General features: G+C 40.0%; 1 protein-coding gene across 7 annotated transcripts in view; it reads left to right on the top strand.

The window, feature by feature from the left end:
• Positions 1 to 10,130, top strand: part of PAK3 (p21 (RAC1) activated kinase 3) — a 121,470-nt gene extending 111,340 nt beyond the window's left edge. For 5 of the 7 annotated variants that reach the window (XM_070290908.1, XM_070290911.1, XM_070290909.1 and 2 more), the window contains 2 exons: positions 5,688 to 5,825; positions 9,278 to 10,130. In XM_070290908.1, coding sequence (XP_070147009.1) covers positions 5,688 to 5,825; positions 9,278 to 9,367 — 228 coding nt within the window. In that variant the 3' untranslated portion in view covers positions 9,368 to 10,130. Of the gene's footprint in view, positions 1 to 5,687; positions 5,826 to 6,158; positions 6,287 to 9,277 lie in introns of all 7 variants that reach the window. The other 2 variants (XM_070290907.1, XM_070290906.1) reach the window with 1 other exon arrangement.
• The last annotated feature ends 4,935 nt before the right edge of the window (positions 10,131 to 15,065 follow it).

The raw sequence follows: 15,065 nt of genomic DNA, 5'->3' as shown, positions 1-15,065 counted from the left end.
TCTTTACTATGTCCAGTGTTTTCAAACAGCTATAGTGATCCCTTGGTTCAAATTAAACCTTGCTTGGAAGCATAATGAAAGTGAAAGTCGCTCAGTCGTGTCCGACTCTTTGCAACTCCATGACTATACAGTCCATGGAGCTCTCCAGGCCAGAATACTGGAGTGGGTAGCCTTTCCCTTCTCCAGGGAATCTTCCCAGCCCAGAGATCGAACCCAGTCTCCCGTATTGCAGGCAGATTCTTTACCAGCTGAGCCACAAGGGAAGCATAAATAAATAGAGAATAAAATCAAGTATTTCTCTGATTGAAACACATGTGGTACAGGGTCCTAGAATCTCTCCATCTATCTCCTTCTCCCACCCCTTTTCCCACTTAGCTGGTCTTGAGGGGAATTTAGGGGAGAACAGTTTGAAAACCATGTCCATGGACCACGTTGTTGTTGTTTAGTAACTAAGTCTTGTCCAACTCTTGCGACCCCATGGACTGTAGCCCTCCAGGCTCCTCTGTCCATGGGATTTCCCAGGCAAGAGGCAAGAATACTAGAGCGGATTGCCATTTCCCGACCCAGGGATTGAACCTGCATCTCCTGCATTGGCTGGCAGATTCTTTACCACTGAGCCAACAGGGAAGCCCTCTGTGGGCCATAGAGAGCCAATAAAAATTGCTAAAGCAGAAAAATGGATGCCATGATGAGGTTTAAGATAAGACAGATTGTTCAGGAGGATGGACTGAAGAACACAGAGGCTTAAGTTCGAAAAAAACCTATTGGAGGCTATTGTAACAGTAGGGACAGAGAATAGTGGATGGGTATGAAAGCCATTTCTAAAGGTTGCATGAACTGAACCTACTAAAGTTGGGGGAGGAAATATTTTCTAGATGAGGAAGAAGGAGAAGTCAAGTATGACTCTGGGTTTCTTACTAAAGAAGCAACCAACTACAAAGAAAATCTCTAATCTCTTTTTTTTATTGAGGCATATTTGATGTACAATATTGTAAGTTTCAGGATTACATCGTAATGACTCACAGTTTTTAACATTTGTATTCCATTTATAGTTATTCTGAAAGATTGGCTATATTCTCTGTGTGGTATAATATATCCTTGTTGTTTATTTATTATTATACATAGTAGTTTGTACCTCTTAATTCCCTCCTCCTATCTTGCCCCTGCCCCTTCCCTTTCCCTACTGCTAAATACTAGTTTGTTCTCTGTATCTGTGAGTCTGTTTCTGTTTTGTTATATACACTCATTTGTTTTATTTCTGAGATTCCACTTGTAAGTGATATCATACAATATTTATCTTTTTCTGATTTGGTGAGCAGCAGCAGCAGCATGTTGAGTGAAATAGTGAAGTGAAAGTCGGTCAATCGTGTCTGACTCTTTGCAACCCCATGGACTATACAGTCCATGGAATTCTCTAGGCCAGAATACTGGAGTGGGTAGCCTTTCCCTTCTCCAGGGGATCTTCCCAGCCCAGGGATCAAACCCAGGTCTCCTGCATTGCAGGCAGATTCTTTACCAGCTGAGCCACAAGGGAAGCCCTTGTGAGTAAAATAAGTCTAGTCTGATTATTGAGCCAGGCTTCCCAGGTGGCTCAGGGGTGAAGAATCCACCTGCCAATCAGGAGACATGGGTTTGATCCCTGAGTCGGGAAGATCCCCTGGAGAAGGAAATGACAACCCACTCCAGTATTCTTGCCTCTTGCCTGGGAAATCCCATGGATAGAGGAGCCTGGTGGGCTATAGTCCATGGGGTTACAAAGAGACAGACAAGACTTAGTGACTAAACAACAGCAATTTCTATAAAATGAGCCAGCCCATTTTCTTTTGAACTTTCAACTAACTTAGATAAAAACCAGAATGTGGTCACTTGTGCCCATTTTCATTCCTATAAAATGAGCAAGCCAATTTTCTTTTGAGCTTTCAACTAACTTAGATAAAAACCAGAATGTGGTCACTTGTGCCTAGTTTGATTTTCTTCAATCTTTCTTCAGCTAAGGTTTGACTTTGCTAGGAAAATGCTTTTTGCTGTGATTGGTGTATTGCCCACAACTGGTTTTGTCTCTCATTAGCAGGGCAGTGAGTAGCAGTTTTCTTTTTTACAAAGATAGGGCCCAGCTTACACACAAGTTCATTTTTTTTCTTTTTCTTTCTTTTTTTTTCATTTTTTAAATTTTATTATTTTTAATATAAATTTATTTATTTTAATTGGAGGTTAATTACTTTACAATATTGTATTGGTTTTACCATACATCAACATTAATCCACCACAGGTATACACGTGTTCCCCATCCTGAACCTTTCTCCCTCCTCCCTCCCTGTACCATCCCTCTGGGTCGTCCCAGTGCACCAGCCCCAAGCAGCCAGTATCATGCATCGAACCTGGACTGGTGATTTGTTTCATATATGATATTATACATGTTTTGATGCCATTCTCCCAAATCATCCCACCCTCTCCCTCTCGCACAGAGTCCAAAAGACTGTTCTATACATCTGTGTCTCTTTTGCTGTCTCGCATACAGGGTTATTGTTACCATCTTTCTAAATTCCACATATATGCGTTAGTATACTGTATTGGTGTTTTTCTTTCTGGCTTACTTCACTCTGTATAATCGGCTCCAGTTTCATCCACCTCTTTAGAACTGATTCAAATGTATTCTTTTTAAAGGCTGAGTAATACTCCATTGTGTATATGTACCACAGCTTTCTTATCCATTCATCTGCTGATGGACATCTAGGTTGCTTCCATGTCCTGGCTATTATAAACAGTGCTGCGATGAACATTGGGGTACATGTGTCTCGTTTTGGAGGATTTTTTTTTTGAAATAGAGCAGTCACATTCATTGTAGAAAATTCGGAAAATTAAAAAACTGTTTTCAAAGATTACATCATTAATAATCCTGCCACCCAGGAGGAACCATTGTTCACATGTTGGAGTGTTTCCTATCAATCTTTTTCTTAGTACATGAATTGAAGAGAGGTGAGAAAGACATATACTTGTGAAGAGCAGTATTATTTAGAGTAGAATGTCTTGAGCTAAGAAAGGTGAGATGAAAAGTGAGAAGATGAAACAGTATGGCATGTACACAGACACAGGGAGAGTGGAAAGGGAGAAAAGAGATGTGTTTATTTAGGATTTGGTTTGGCTACAGAACAGAAGAAAGCAAGCAAAGGCTGCAGAGGTTGGCAGAAATTGTGACTAGCTGAAATAAGAGAGTTTAGGAGGAGGCAGCAAATGTCATTTGCAGTAACAATTTTCTTTTAATAACAGAACAAAGATGGCTTGTGAGGACAGGTGCTCCGAGTATTAATCATTAAACCCATTGCTTATTGGGGTGGAATAAACCAGTTCTCAAAGTGTGGTCCTAAAACCAGCAGTTTCAGCATCAACAGGATACTTGTTAGAATGCTAATTCTCAGACCCCTCTCCAGATTGATCTGTTTTTAACAAGTCCCTCTAGGTGATTCCAATACATGCTATAGGTTGATAGCCACTGGATGAAATGGTCCTTCCTAACCCTTTCTAAAGTACATCTGTGGAGGTTTCTGGAATGGAGGAGAGATGTTCTCACCAGCTGATGAAAACGGGCCTGCGAAAAGACTTTGATAGAAATGTTTTTGATAATAATATTCAGAGCCATGGTGGGAAAGGGGGATGATAATTTGCTACAAAGTCCAAGCCAGTTCAAGTGGGAGCATGTCTTCATAATAGTTAGGAGTCTGGGCGCATAGGCAGGCATAACCCTGGTGGTAATACCTGCAGGAAAACTCCTGTGTATCCTTCAAGACCCTGATCAAATGTCAAGCTCCTCTGTGAAGTGTTCTCTGAGCTTTGGTGTCAATGGCTTCATCCTTGTATTGACTTGGCACTTGCAACGTTCCTCTGATTGGCTCTTATCTCACTGTATGGTGGGTATATGTAAGTCTCTCTTCTTCACTAAACTGTATGACCTTTGAAAGTAGGACATTCCATTATTCATCTTTGAATCTCTAGTGTCTAATATGATTCCTGATACATACTTAATACTCTAGAATAATTTGCTTAGAGGAGGCATGAGGAATGGCCAGCTTTTTATGGCTGTCAGGAGCTCAGAAGCCTTTGAAAGATGAGTTTACTTTGAATTAACCATGAATTAACCATGGTCTTGAGTTCAGCTCTGTGCCTTGAAAGTTAGGGTCCTTGATTCTGTTACCACACCATGAGTTGATCTCTCTCAGTGACCTCAACTAAGATCTCAGAGATATATTAGCAACTTAATATGTTTCAGTGGGCTTCCCTAGTAGCTCAGGCAGTAAAGAATCTGCCTGCAATGTTGGAGATGTGGGTTGGATCCCTAGGTCAGAAAGATTCCCCTGGAGAAGGAAATGGCAACATGGACAGAGGAGAATGGCTGGCTACAGTCCATGGTGTCACAGGGTCAGACATGACTGAATGACTCTCTCTCTCTCCAACACACACACACGCACACACACACACACACACAACTTACAGTAGGATACAGGATTACTAATGTCAGCTTTTCTTATATTTTCTATTATAGCTAGACTTTCATGGGAAACCTAATTAAAATCTATAGGGGTATATCTGCCACAGGACAAAAGTATTGGATTGGTCAAAAAGTTTGTTAAGATGTTATGAAAAAAATCCGAAAAAGCTTTTTGGCCAACAGAATACTTCCATCTTTGGGACCCATGGGTTATTTCTCATCTCATCCAGCCACTGCCATCTTCTGATTGCTTTTACTTCTCTGATTCTATAATGTAGCCTGTTCATACCTGTGTTGTACTAGTCGCTTCAGTCATGTCCGACTATTTGTGACCTCATGGACAGTAGCCCACTAGGCTCCTCTGTCCATGGGATTTCCCAGGCAAGAATACTGGAGTGGGTTGCCATTTCCGCCTCCAGGGGATCTTCCTGACCCAGAGATAGAACTCGAGTCTCCTGTGTCTCCTGCATTGCAAGCAGATTCTTTACCCACCAAGCCATCCGGGAAGCCCCTGTTCATCCCTGGTCTACTCACAAGTATTCTCCAATCAAGATAAACAGTAAATTACAATCACCTTTGCAACTGTGCCTTCCAGAGGTTATACTTTTATCAATGTGTTTAGATGTGTGTGTGTGTGTTTCCCTAACTCTGTGATCACAGAGTCCCAGGCAGTTCCTTGGTTTCATTTCCTAGGTGGTTAATGACACATTCATTTTATGTGGATTTTTACTGGCTTCCCTGGTGGCTCAGATGGTAAAGAATCTGCCTGCAATGCAGGAGACCCAGGTTTGATCCCTGGGTCAGGATGATCCCCTGGAGAAGGAAATGGCAACCCACTCCAGTATTCTTGCCTGGAGAATCCATGGACAGAGGAGCCTGATGGGCTACAGTCCGTGGGGTGGCAAAAGAGTCAGACATGACTGAGAGACTAACACTTTCATTTTCCTGGCTTAGCTCTCAGAGGACAGCCTTATAACCGTATTTCTAAACTTTTGAGGGTGGGTCACCTCACTGTCCCTCACTTACTGCCAAGAGTAATCATTTCTCAATGTTACAGAAACTTTGCAGTGTATGCCAGTATCATTCTCTAAAATGGAGTTTTTTGACCCAAGGTAAAAATCAGAAACTGGATGTGTGTCTTCTGTGTCAACTCACGATCCTAATATGTACGTGCTGAATAGATTTTTCTGATTTTTTTCTACAGGCATTATATCTGATAGCCACTAATGGAACCCCAGAGCTGCAGAATCCTGAGAGACTGTCTGCTGTATTCCGCGACTTTTTAAATCGCTGTCTTGAGATGGATGTGGATAGGCGAGGATCCGCCAAGGAGCTTTTGCAGGTGAAAATTAAATAGGACAGTTACAAACAGAGAGTCATTATATTGAGCTTTTCTACCTCGATGTGTGACAATCAGAGAACTCTGTTGAGAGATGGCCTAGTTTGAGTTAGGCGCTAACCATTTGATTTGAGATCACAGGCACAGAAATATAGGCATGCATCTAATATGTAATGGATTGGCATGTGGCCTTTCTTCTGAGAAGTTGGCAATTTAAACTAGAACTCTCTTTTGTTCTTCCTGGAGTCTTATTTTGCAAGGGGAAAAAACAATGTGAACCTCTGGTGTTACTGTTTTGTTCTAAACTTTACTTGTGCCCCTGGATGTTGTACGCAGGTGCTCTTGGCCGGAGGTAATTCTCTACATAACTATGCAATTATTTCCATGGCATTTGCTACTCTAATGCTTTACTGGTCAAAGCCCCTTTGCTTGTGATGCCAAATGGCAGGCACCTGCTTGCCTGGGTGAGTACCATCCAGTGGTGAGTGCCTCTGTAACCATTTGTCCTTTTCATGGCTCTCAGGGATTCGTATATATGATGATAATTAGTACCTACTTGATACCAACTTTTTTACACATATTATCTCATTAATTCTTACAACACTCTAAGATAGGTGTTATTAATCCCTGTTACAGATGTAGAAATTAAAGCTCACACAAATATCGAAGGGCAGAACTTGAACTTGAGCCCTGGATTGTCTTTCTTCCACACAAACCAATTTAGAAGGGAAAAAAACATTTATATTGATAAAGCAATGCATGCCCAGGATCACTGCTGGGGATGGTCCCTCGGGGAAGAAAATAAAGATCTGTAATAGCCAAGCCAAGCAAAGTGACTACTTGTCCCTCCTAACTTTGAACACATAATCCAGTTAAACAAAAGGCATAACATTTGGTCATGCAGAGTGTGATTAATGATGAACTCAGTCTGTTCTCGGCCAAACAACAAAAAAGTTCCTATTGCTTCTGAACTCCTTCCAGAGACAGAGAGCCACACTCAGGCAAAAATACCCTACCCCAACCTAAGTCATACTTGGGATAAACCAATTTGGAGGAACTGAGAAAGCTACACCTTCTCTTTTCTGCTACCTGTGAGCATTTCACAGGCTATCATGAGGCCTGAAAATGTCCTATCTGAAATAGCCCTTTATTAGTCGTCCCATTATTCCAGCCTCAAATTATAGATGAAAAACTGGAACTGTTGAGTACATCATTTCCATGTCTTTACACGCCTCTCACCACCCCACTTACGCATCCTGTACACATTCCTATTATGTCTTCTTCAAGGATGAGTGAAAATACAGTTTCACTTAAGGTAGCTATATAGTTATATATATAATTAAATCAATTATCTAGTTAATTCCTTACTCAACAATACTTTTATCTGAACCAGTCAGATTACTGATGCAAAATGATGTTTTGAGAAGATTGAAGAGTGTATTTGTTGCATCTTTTGATTTTATACATGTAAGCTCTGCACATTACCTTAAGTCCATATAACTCCATTCTCTGCCTCTAGTTCATTTTAGAGGTTGGAAAACAGACTTACATGACATTCACACTACTGGAAGACTTGAGAAAAGGAACAAATAAAATGGATTTTTATGGAGCAACTTCTATTTGCAAGGCTTAAGTGCACTGGTTGATACAAATCTCTTAAAGGCATGATTCCTACTCTTTAGAAGTTCCGTCTCCTTAGGAATATGAAAAATAAAAATTAAAAAAAAACAAGATTGTTCAGAGACTCAGTGGAACCAAGTGGCCATTCAAACAGTGAATGTCGTAACTGATTAAAGATATGCATCTATGGCCTATGGCACTCAGAAGATATCTGTGAAAGGGAAAGAGTTTGCCTGGGCCTTGAAAGACAGATCAGTCTTAGATAGTTTAGGGGGAAAAGGGGAAGGAATTTCAGATGGAAGGATTATCACCTGATCAAAGACATGTAGGCAAAGTTCAAAGGAACAGAAAATAGACAGTGTGGCTGAAGTAGAGTTCAAGTCAGGACAGCTGCAGGTGGCAGGACTGTAGAGAGCCTTGAACACCAGGCTAAAGCATACGGGCTGTAGGTAATGGGGAAACACTGAAGCCATCTGAGGGACACACATGATGAAAGCTTTGTTCAGGAAGATGACGCTGGTGGTCTGCAATAAGAATTAGCAACAGAAACAAATGGAGGCAGGAAGATGAGGAGGAGGTTATTGTTGTAATTGAGGATTAAGTTGATTAGGCCTAGGCAAAGCAAGAGATCATTGTAAAAGGCATTGAAAAGGCAGCATTTGGTAGCTGATTGCATGTAAAACATAAGAAGAACACAAAAGTGACTTCAGAATATCAAACCAGTGGTAGCATTCAGCGAAAGCAGAAGTGATAGAAGATAATAATACACTGGCTAACACGGATTGGCCTTGATATAGCTTATAAGAAACTGTTGCTTACCTCATTTAACCACCGTGATAAGCAGAGGATTGGATTGAACCTAGGTATTCTGACTCCAAAGCCCCTATAGCTTACATCACATAAGAGTACTCCGTTTGAGAAACTTCAAAGCATAAAAAACTGTATATTATTTTAAAATTATTTATTTTTAATTGAAAGATATGCTTTACAATACTGTGTTGGTTTCTGCCATACATCAACTTGATTGAATGTACATTTTTCAGTGTTGAGTTCAAGGTGGCAGGAGGACAATCAAAAGGAAATAAACAACAGACAATTAGAGAAATAGGGCCAAAATTCAGGAAAGAGATCAGGTCACGCAATGGATATTTGGGAGTCATCTCCATAAGGCTGATGAGAGCTTGGTTAGAACCATGAAAAGGAATGAACTCTCCAAGGAATTAAATTAGAAAAATAAGATGATGAGAGTCAAGTTATGGGAGGTGGAAAGAGGACGTGAAACCAGGAAGAAGATAGGGAGGGAGCAGTCAGTGAGCTTGCATAGAGAAGAGAACTGAGACAGTAGAATGTTACAGGCCCCCAAAGAGAACAACATTTCAAAGAAGGAAGGGACATTCACTTGTATGAAGTACTATGGAGCAACCAAAGAAGAAATGGCCGAGGCACACTATTGGGTTTAGCAGTTAGGAGGCCATTGGTTTCAGGGTCAAGGCCTCTAGTGGTCAACAGAACACAGTTTTTCAAGCATTGAAGGCTGCTCCAGATAAAGTCATCAATTTAAGAAAATCGGAAATTTAGACTCCCGAACACAATGAGATTTCACAAGACACCTACTCTGAATTTCTAGCTCTGCCAGTCAGCTTCCCAAAGATTTCATGACACTGAAGAACAAAAACATCTGAAGGACAAAAGCTGGCACTATATTTTTTTTAAATGATGTTTAATTGGATCCACAAAATACAAATTTTAATGAAAAAAAGGCTCCTTGCAAGTGTAAAGTAATATACTTGTTGGAGGAAAGAATTCCAGTAATTCCTCTGTTTTTCCTTTTGCAGCATCCATTTTTAAAATTAGCCAAGCCTCTCTCCAGCCTGACTCCTCTGATTATTGCTGCAAAAGAAGCGATTAAGAACAGCAGCCGCTAGGACTGCCAGCCTTACCCCACACCATCTCCCTCATGAGTAAGACTGAAATAAAACTCCGCTGCAGGAAAGATGGAAGAAAAGACAGTCAAATGGGGTGGGGTTTCTTTAACTTTGAGATGAATAGAAACTTCTTATAAGCCTTTTTCCTACTCCCTCAGATTATGTAATTTATTTGTAAGCCTGAATCGCAGCCCATACAGGGCAGCAATGTCGAAGTGACCATTAAAAGGTCACTTCCACCGTGAAGCGAAAGAGCCAGTAGTGAATCCCCTCATTTTGTGCATTCACTTTGAAGAAAAAAGATTTCTCAAAGATGCACAATCCCTCTTCATAGTGTTGTGTTTGTTTTTAAGTTAGAGAGTAGTCCCTCTTGCATTCGAACCTCCTTCAAATCTCCTTACCCAATGTAATGTTTTTCACTTGCATTGTCATTAGATGTCCAGAAAAAAGATGTCAAACTTTTTTTTTAAAGAAAGTAAAAAACAAAACAAACAAGCAAACAAACAAAAAAACAACAAAATGAAACAAAACAAAAAAAAAAAACCTCAGAGCAAGTACTGTGTGAACATGTGGAAGTCCATGCCCTCATAGAGTTGCAATTTTTTATTCTTCTATAGTGGTGGCTTGGTTTGTGTACCTGTTTTTCTGCATTTGTACTGGAAAAGGTTTCTTTTATGACATTTTCCAAAAGCAGAGAGGAATATGTGTGTTCAGGAAGGGCTTTTAAAAACTATCTAAATAAAGTTCAGATGGTGAAATCTTATCACATTTTCATGATGATGCTTAAGTGGTAGTTGATTTATCATTTGTATAAACCTGCTTGCTCATCTTCATGGTACCTGCAAAAAGACACACCAAAACTATGGCACTCCAGTTGGGTGAGTCTAGGTCTTAAACCTAGGAAATCCTGATTGGAGAGGCCACACTTAAGCAAACATGGGGCTTTCTCTAAGAGCCAAAAGGAAGATAATATAAGCATGAAATACTGAAATCTTCATTGGATAGTAAGTAAACAAAGATATAGATACCTAATTTAATCCTGTTTTGTGCTTGTGGAAGGTATGCACCTGTGAAACAGGCACATCAGGAGGAAACAGACTCATTACCCAATGTTTGCTGATGATAAAATATTATTTATCTTCACAATTTATAACAAACATTAAAAAACGTTTTAAGATATGGAGAACAGAAATATGTGAGCATTCAACTCTGCAAGAAATGGGAGGTTAGTGAAAACTACATCCCAGTCAATGTTGTTTGGCTCTAAGTACTTATTGTCATTTCCCCTATGTATCACTAATTTCTGTTTCTGCATATGGTGTGTTCATACTTAGCCCTTTGGGCTTTTGAATTTCAAAAACATGTATCTAAAGATCTTGAAGCTCTCCAGTGAAAAGCCTTTGGCTTTGCAATCATGTATCCCAAGACCTACCAGTCCAACTAAGTTCCTTTTGTGGCTTGGGCAAGATATGAAAATTTGACTATTATTTCACCATGTATCAATTTATTAGACACTCAACAGTCACCACTTCCTGAATCTTCGAGAGTAGAAAAATATCTGGAGGGTGTCTGCATAGAAAGGATATGCTTCTCTTTCAAGTGTTATCAGTTTTATAAATTCTGCAGAGTTTTTTCTCTAAGCCTTTGAAAAGCTAGCAGTTTGTGCAGTAGAGGGCTCCTTGATTTGTAGTATGTCAAGAATCTGAATAGAACCTATCTGCATTTAGCAAGAGAGGGAAAGAGATCACTGCTGTGGGCCTCTCTCTTTCTCTGCTGAGGCACATCCGTCCATGTAATCATCTGTTCATTCCTTAAAATGAAAGCACTTTCTTTAGAGAGTTTCTGCTAACCAACCATATAGTGCACATGTTTATATTTAGGAGATAACACCGCTGGTGGATTTCCTGTTGTTTCCTTTGACTATGAAATTTGGGAGGGGCTTGACCCCTTCCCCTAGAAAATGTGCACATGGGCATAAAACAACAAATGTGAAAAGATCAAATGGTAATATTAATTCGAACCGTATTATGTTATTCTTCACAAAGACATGGCTGGGCCTGAAAATGTTAATGCCACACTGTTTTATGTGTGTGAGAGACTGAGGCCTTAATTTTGATTTCATTTAAAATTAAGTATTTTAAAATTTTTTCATTCATCGTACCAGGGAATTCAGTGAAACAATAGGTGGGATGCAAATAGAATTCAGTACATTGGTACCTATGCCCTGCCACTGGAGAGAGCCCCAAACCTGGTTGGGAAGCCCTAATTGTCCGTGAGCATCCCTTATATGTCATGAAGGCATTTTGTTGGTGGAAGGACACCTGGAGCAGTGATCCTTCAGATTATTGGAGGCAGAGAAATGGCTGCTCTTTTATGCTTTCAGTTCAGCATGTTAACAACGAGGAGTCTTGTACTACTTCACCACATCCTGTTGTATCAAGATTTTATGATAATATATCCCAGTAGGCTTTACTCTTACAGATTTATATCTATGTAAATTTTAAAATGAGAACAGCTTCTAAAGACCATTCCCTGTGTTGGAGAGTTATGTATATTTCTAATAAGTATTAGAGAGAAGCTGTTTCTCCTGCCAAAATGATGCTGAGGGATTTACACTTGGTATACCTAACCAAGTTGTACTCCAGATGGTTAATAGTTTATTCCCTTTTCCTGGATTGTTTTTTTGCAGCTCATCTTGACTTTGGTGAGTCTATCCATGCCCTGAGATAAGGAGGGCGCATCATCGAATGTTGATTCCAAAATGTCCTGAGAGAGGGATAGGGCAGTGGGAAAGTCAGGGAAGGGTGAGAAGCACAGTAGAGATTATTTATTTAAGAAAGAAAAGAACGTTAATGTTGTAGCAAGGATCCAGCACGTTGTCATCATCCCGTGAAGATTTTCGGATGACACATCCCCTCAAATCAGTCACCGTGTTGGGTAATGACTTCGTTCTTGCTGATCTCATCTATGTGTCATTGTAAATATTTGTGTGTCCGTGTTCCATTTTGGCTACTGGATGGCCAAGTCATGTAAGAAGATTTAACTCAAGTATTTATTCTTTAATTGTGTTATTCAGATTTCTTTCAGGCTTGTGAATTGCACCCCAATGTTTGATTTTAACCACCTGATCCCCACATCTTTCCCTCCCTTGTGAAGCACATTCCATTGCTAAAAGAAAAAGAAATACGAAATTGCTTCCTGTCGTCTGTAAAACTGTTTTGATAGTTTGAGATGTTTGTCTATAAACGATATTTCTCAGCTCAAAGATTGTGTAAATAATTCTATTCCTTTGTTCAATGGGTTGTTTATTTCTAATGAGGCTGCCAGTTCTCAGAGAGAATCTATAAAATCACCTTTAAATAACATAAACAGGGATGACAACTATGTAAAAATAAGTGTGCATATGAACAAAGACTGGGAACACAGACAATTGAAATCAGTTGTGTTGGGGTGGTGGGATTATGCACATTTTTTTCTTGTTAGAATTTTCTTTGATATTGTTATACTATTGCTTTATAATAAATAAACATCAGAAAGAGGACTATAGAAACATAGAAAAGACGCCAAAAGCAGATGCCTTCTGGCCAGAGCCCAGAGCATGCAGGGTACAGATACTTGCTAATTACAATTATTCTATAGGCTTTATATTTGCCTGGATGCTGCGGTTGGCACACACTTGGTATGGCACATGCTTTCTTCGGGGACTAGTATCTATACATTAAAGCTAGGGAGATGTCGCTGTTAGAACTCCAAACACATCCTTCTGCTTTCAAACTATCTGGCTGCCCCCTCTGCTTTGGTATGGCCTTAAGGTTTCTGTTTTACTTATTTTAGATTGGAGGGGTCACTTTGGATAGCCCCTCTGACAACATCTGTTTCAGGTACTGCCTTTCTGGATCATTTTAGCAGATTTTAGGTTGAATTTTGGAAGAACAGAAGGTTAAAATCGCCAGCTCCCACCATTTCCTTTTCCAACAGGATATACTATCATTCAGGTAGGATTTTCTTTTAATAAACAGTAGGCAAGTCTTGTTGATTTCTGTAGAAGTTATGACTTGCACTTAAAAGCTGACTATGAAAATATTGAGATAAATATTTAGAACAGCCCTGGCCTCTTGGCATTCAATCTCAACTCCTTTGAGCTTTGGCCTGAGATGGTGACCTCTAGGTGCTTTCTGATCTGCCTAATTATAGGTTGTGTGCAGTGACTACTATCATTTTAAACGAGAATCAGGGAGACTATCTACCCAAAGAGAGGAATTTCCTTGTAACTCACCAAAGACTTTGCAGGTGAGGACTTTTATGATACGGTAGTGGCCTCAGGTGTTAATTTCACCAAGAGCAGACCTTTTATCTAGAGAACCCACTTTGGGCCATTCTCAACATGTAATCTACTTATAAGAGTCTTAACCCTGACATCCCCAGTTGTATCTCATGGTCCTTTTCTGAGCTACTTGCAGTTGATATTTGTTTAAACAAAGGCATGGCCACTGATGGCCTACTCCTAGTCTCTGAGCAAGAGGACTGAAATTCAGCATGTATAAACTGACAGTCTAACAGACCTGAGATTTTGAGTGAACTTAACACACAATTCTGAACATATATTTGCATGTGGATTGGGAAGGAATTAAAGAGGACCCTGGAAATAATGGAACTATTTTTCCTAAGAAAGACTTTTTCATCAGAAATTGGTTTTTGATATGATCTTTCTGTTGGTAAGCTTTTTTTCCATTCCTTTTCTGATCCCATGCTCCTTTAGTGACCAAGTGAATATAAACCCAACTCCTCATGCATTGGATGTCTGTTTAATATCAAGCAGTATCTAACTGAATCTGCAGATGCAGGAACTGAGATTATAACTTCCACGTGCACACTCTTGTGTTCAAGTAGACGATAATAATGAGCATTTACTGCCACATGATACAGTCACATTTGCAAGATAAACTTATAGAAGCTGTTTAGTGCCATCAGAGTCTCCTTTGGAAGCTGCTGTCAGATGAATGCTATCCCATAATACCAGTAGTGAGGTAGGTACCATGTGCACCTGATTTAGGACCTATGAGGAAATCAACAGCAATTAGAATCAATCAGATGTAATGGAAGAAGTGCTAACCTAGAAGTAAGAATGGTGGTCGTGGTGTAGTCACCAAGTCATGTCCGACTCTTGTGACCCCGTGGACTGTAGCCCACCAGGCTCTTCTGTCCGTGGGATTTCCCAGGCAGGAATACTGGAGTGGGTTGCCATTTCCTTCTCCAGCGGATCTTCCTGACGCAGGGATTGAACCTGGATCTCCTGCATTGCGGGCAGATTCTTTACCGACTGAGCCACCAGGGAAGCCCAGAAATAAGAATGCTTGGATTCTAATGTAGGCTCTGCTCCTAACTTAGTGTGTGCCCTTGGGCAAGTCACTTAACTATGTTGTGTCTGTTTCCACATTTATAAAATAAAGGTATTGGACTAGCTCTCCAAGGCTTTCCAAAGCTCTAACATTCTGTGGTACTATAGATTGCCTTGCTAATTCATCCTGCTAAAGTGATGGCAAATATCATATGCTTAAGCCTGGGTCTCTTATATTGCAGTTAAACAATAGAACTATGTAAGATGATGCCAAAAAAAAAAAAACCAAACCTCAAGTAAATGAAGTGAATAAATACTAGGGAATGTTGATAAAACTCGTGGCAGCCTTCCAATTCCTTC

Source organism: Ovis canadensis, chromosome X (genome assembly GCF_042477335.2).
Source record: "Ovis canadensis isolate MfBH-ARS-UI-01 breed Bighorn chromosome X, ARS-UI_OviCan_v2, whole genome shotgun sequence".
NCBI classification, from domain to species: Eukaryota; Metazoa; Chordata; class Mammalia; order Artiodactyla; family Bovidae; genus Ovis; species Ovis canadensis.
Note: the sequence above shows the minus strand (reverse complement) of the source record. Positions and strands in the feature narration are given on the sequence as shown.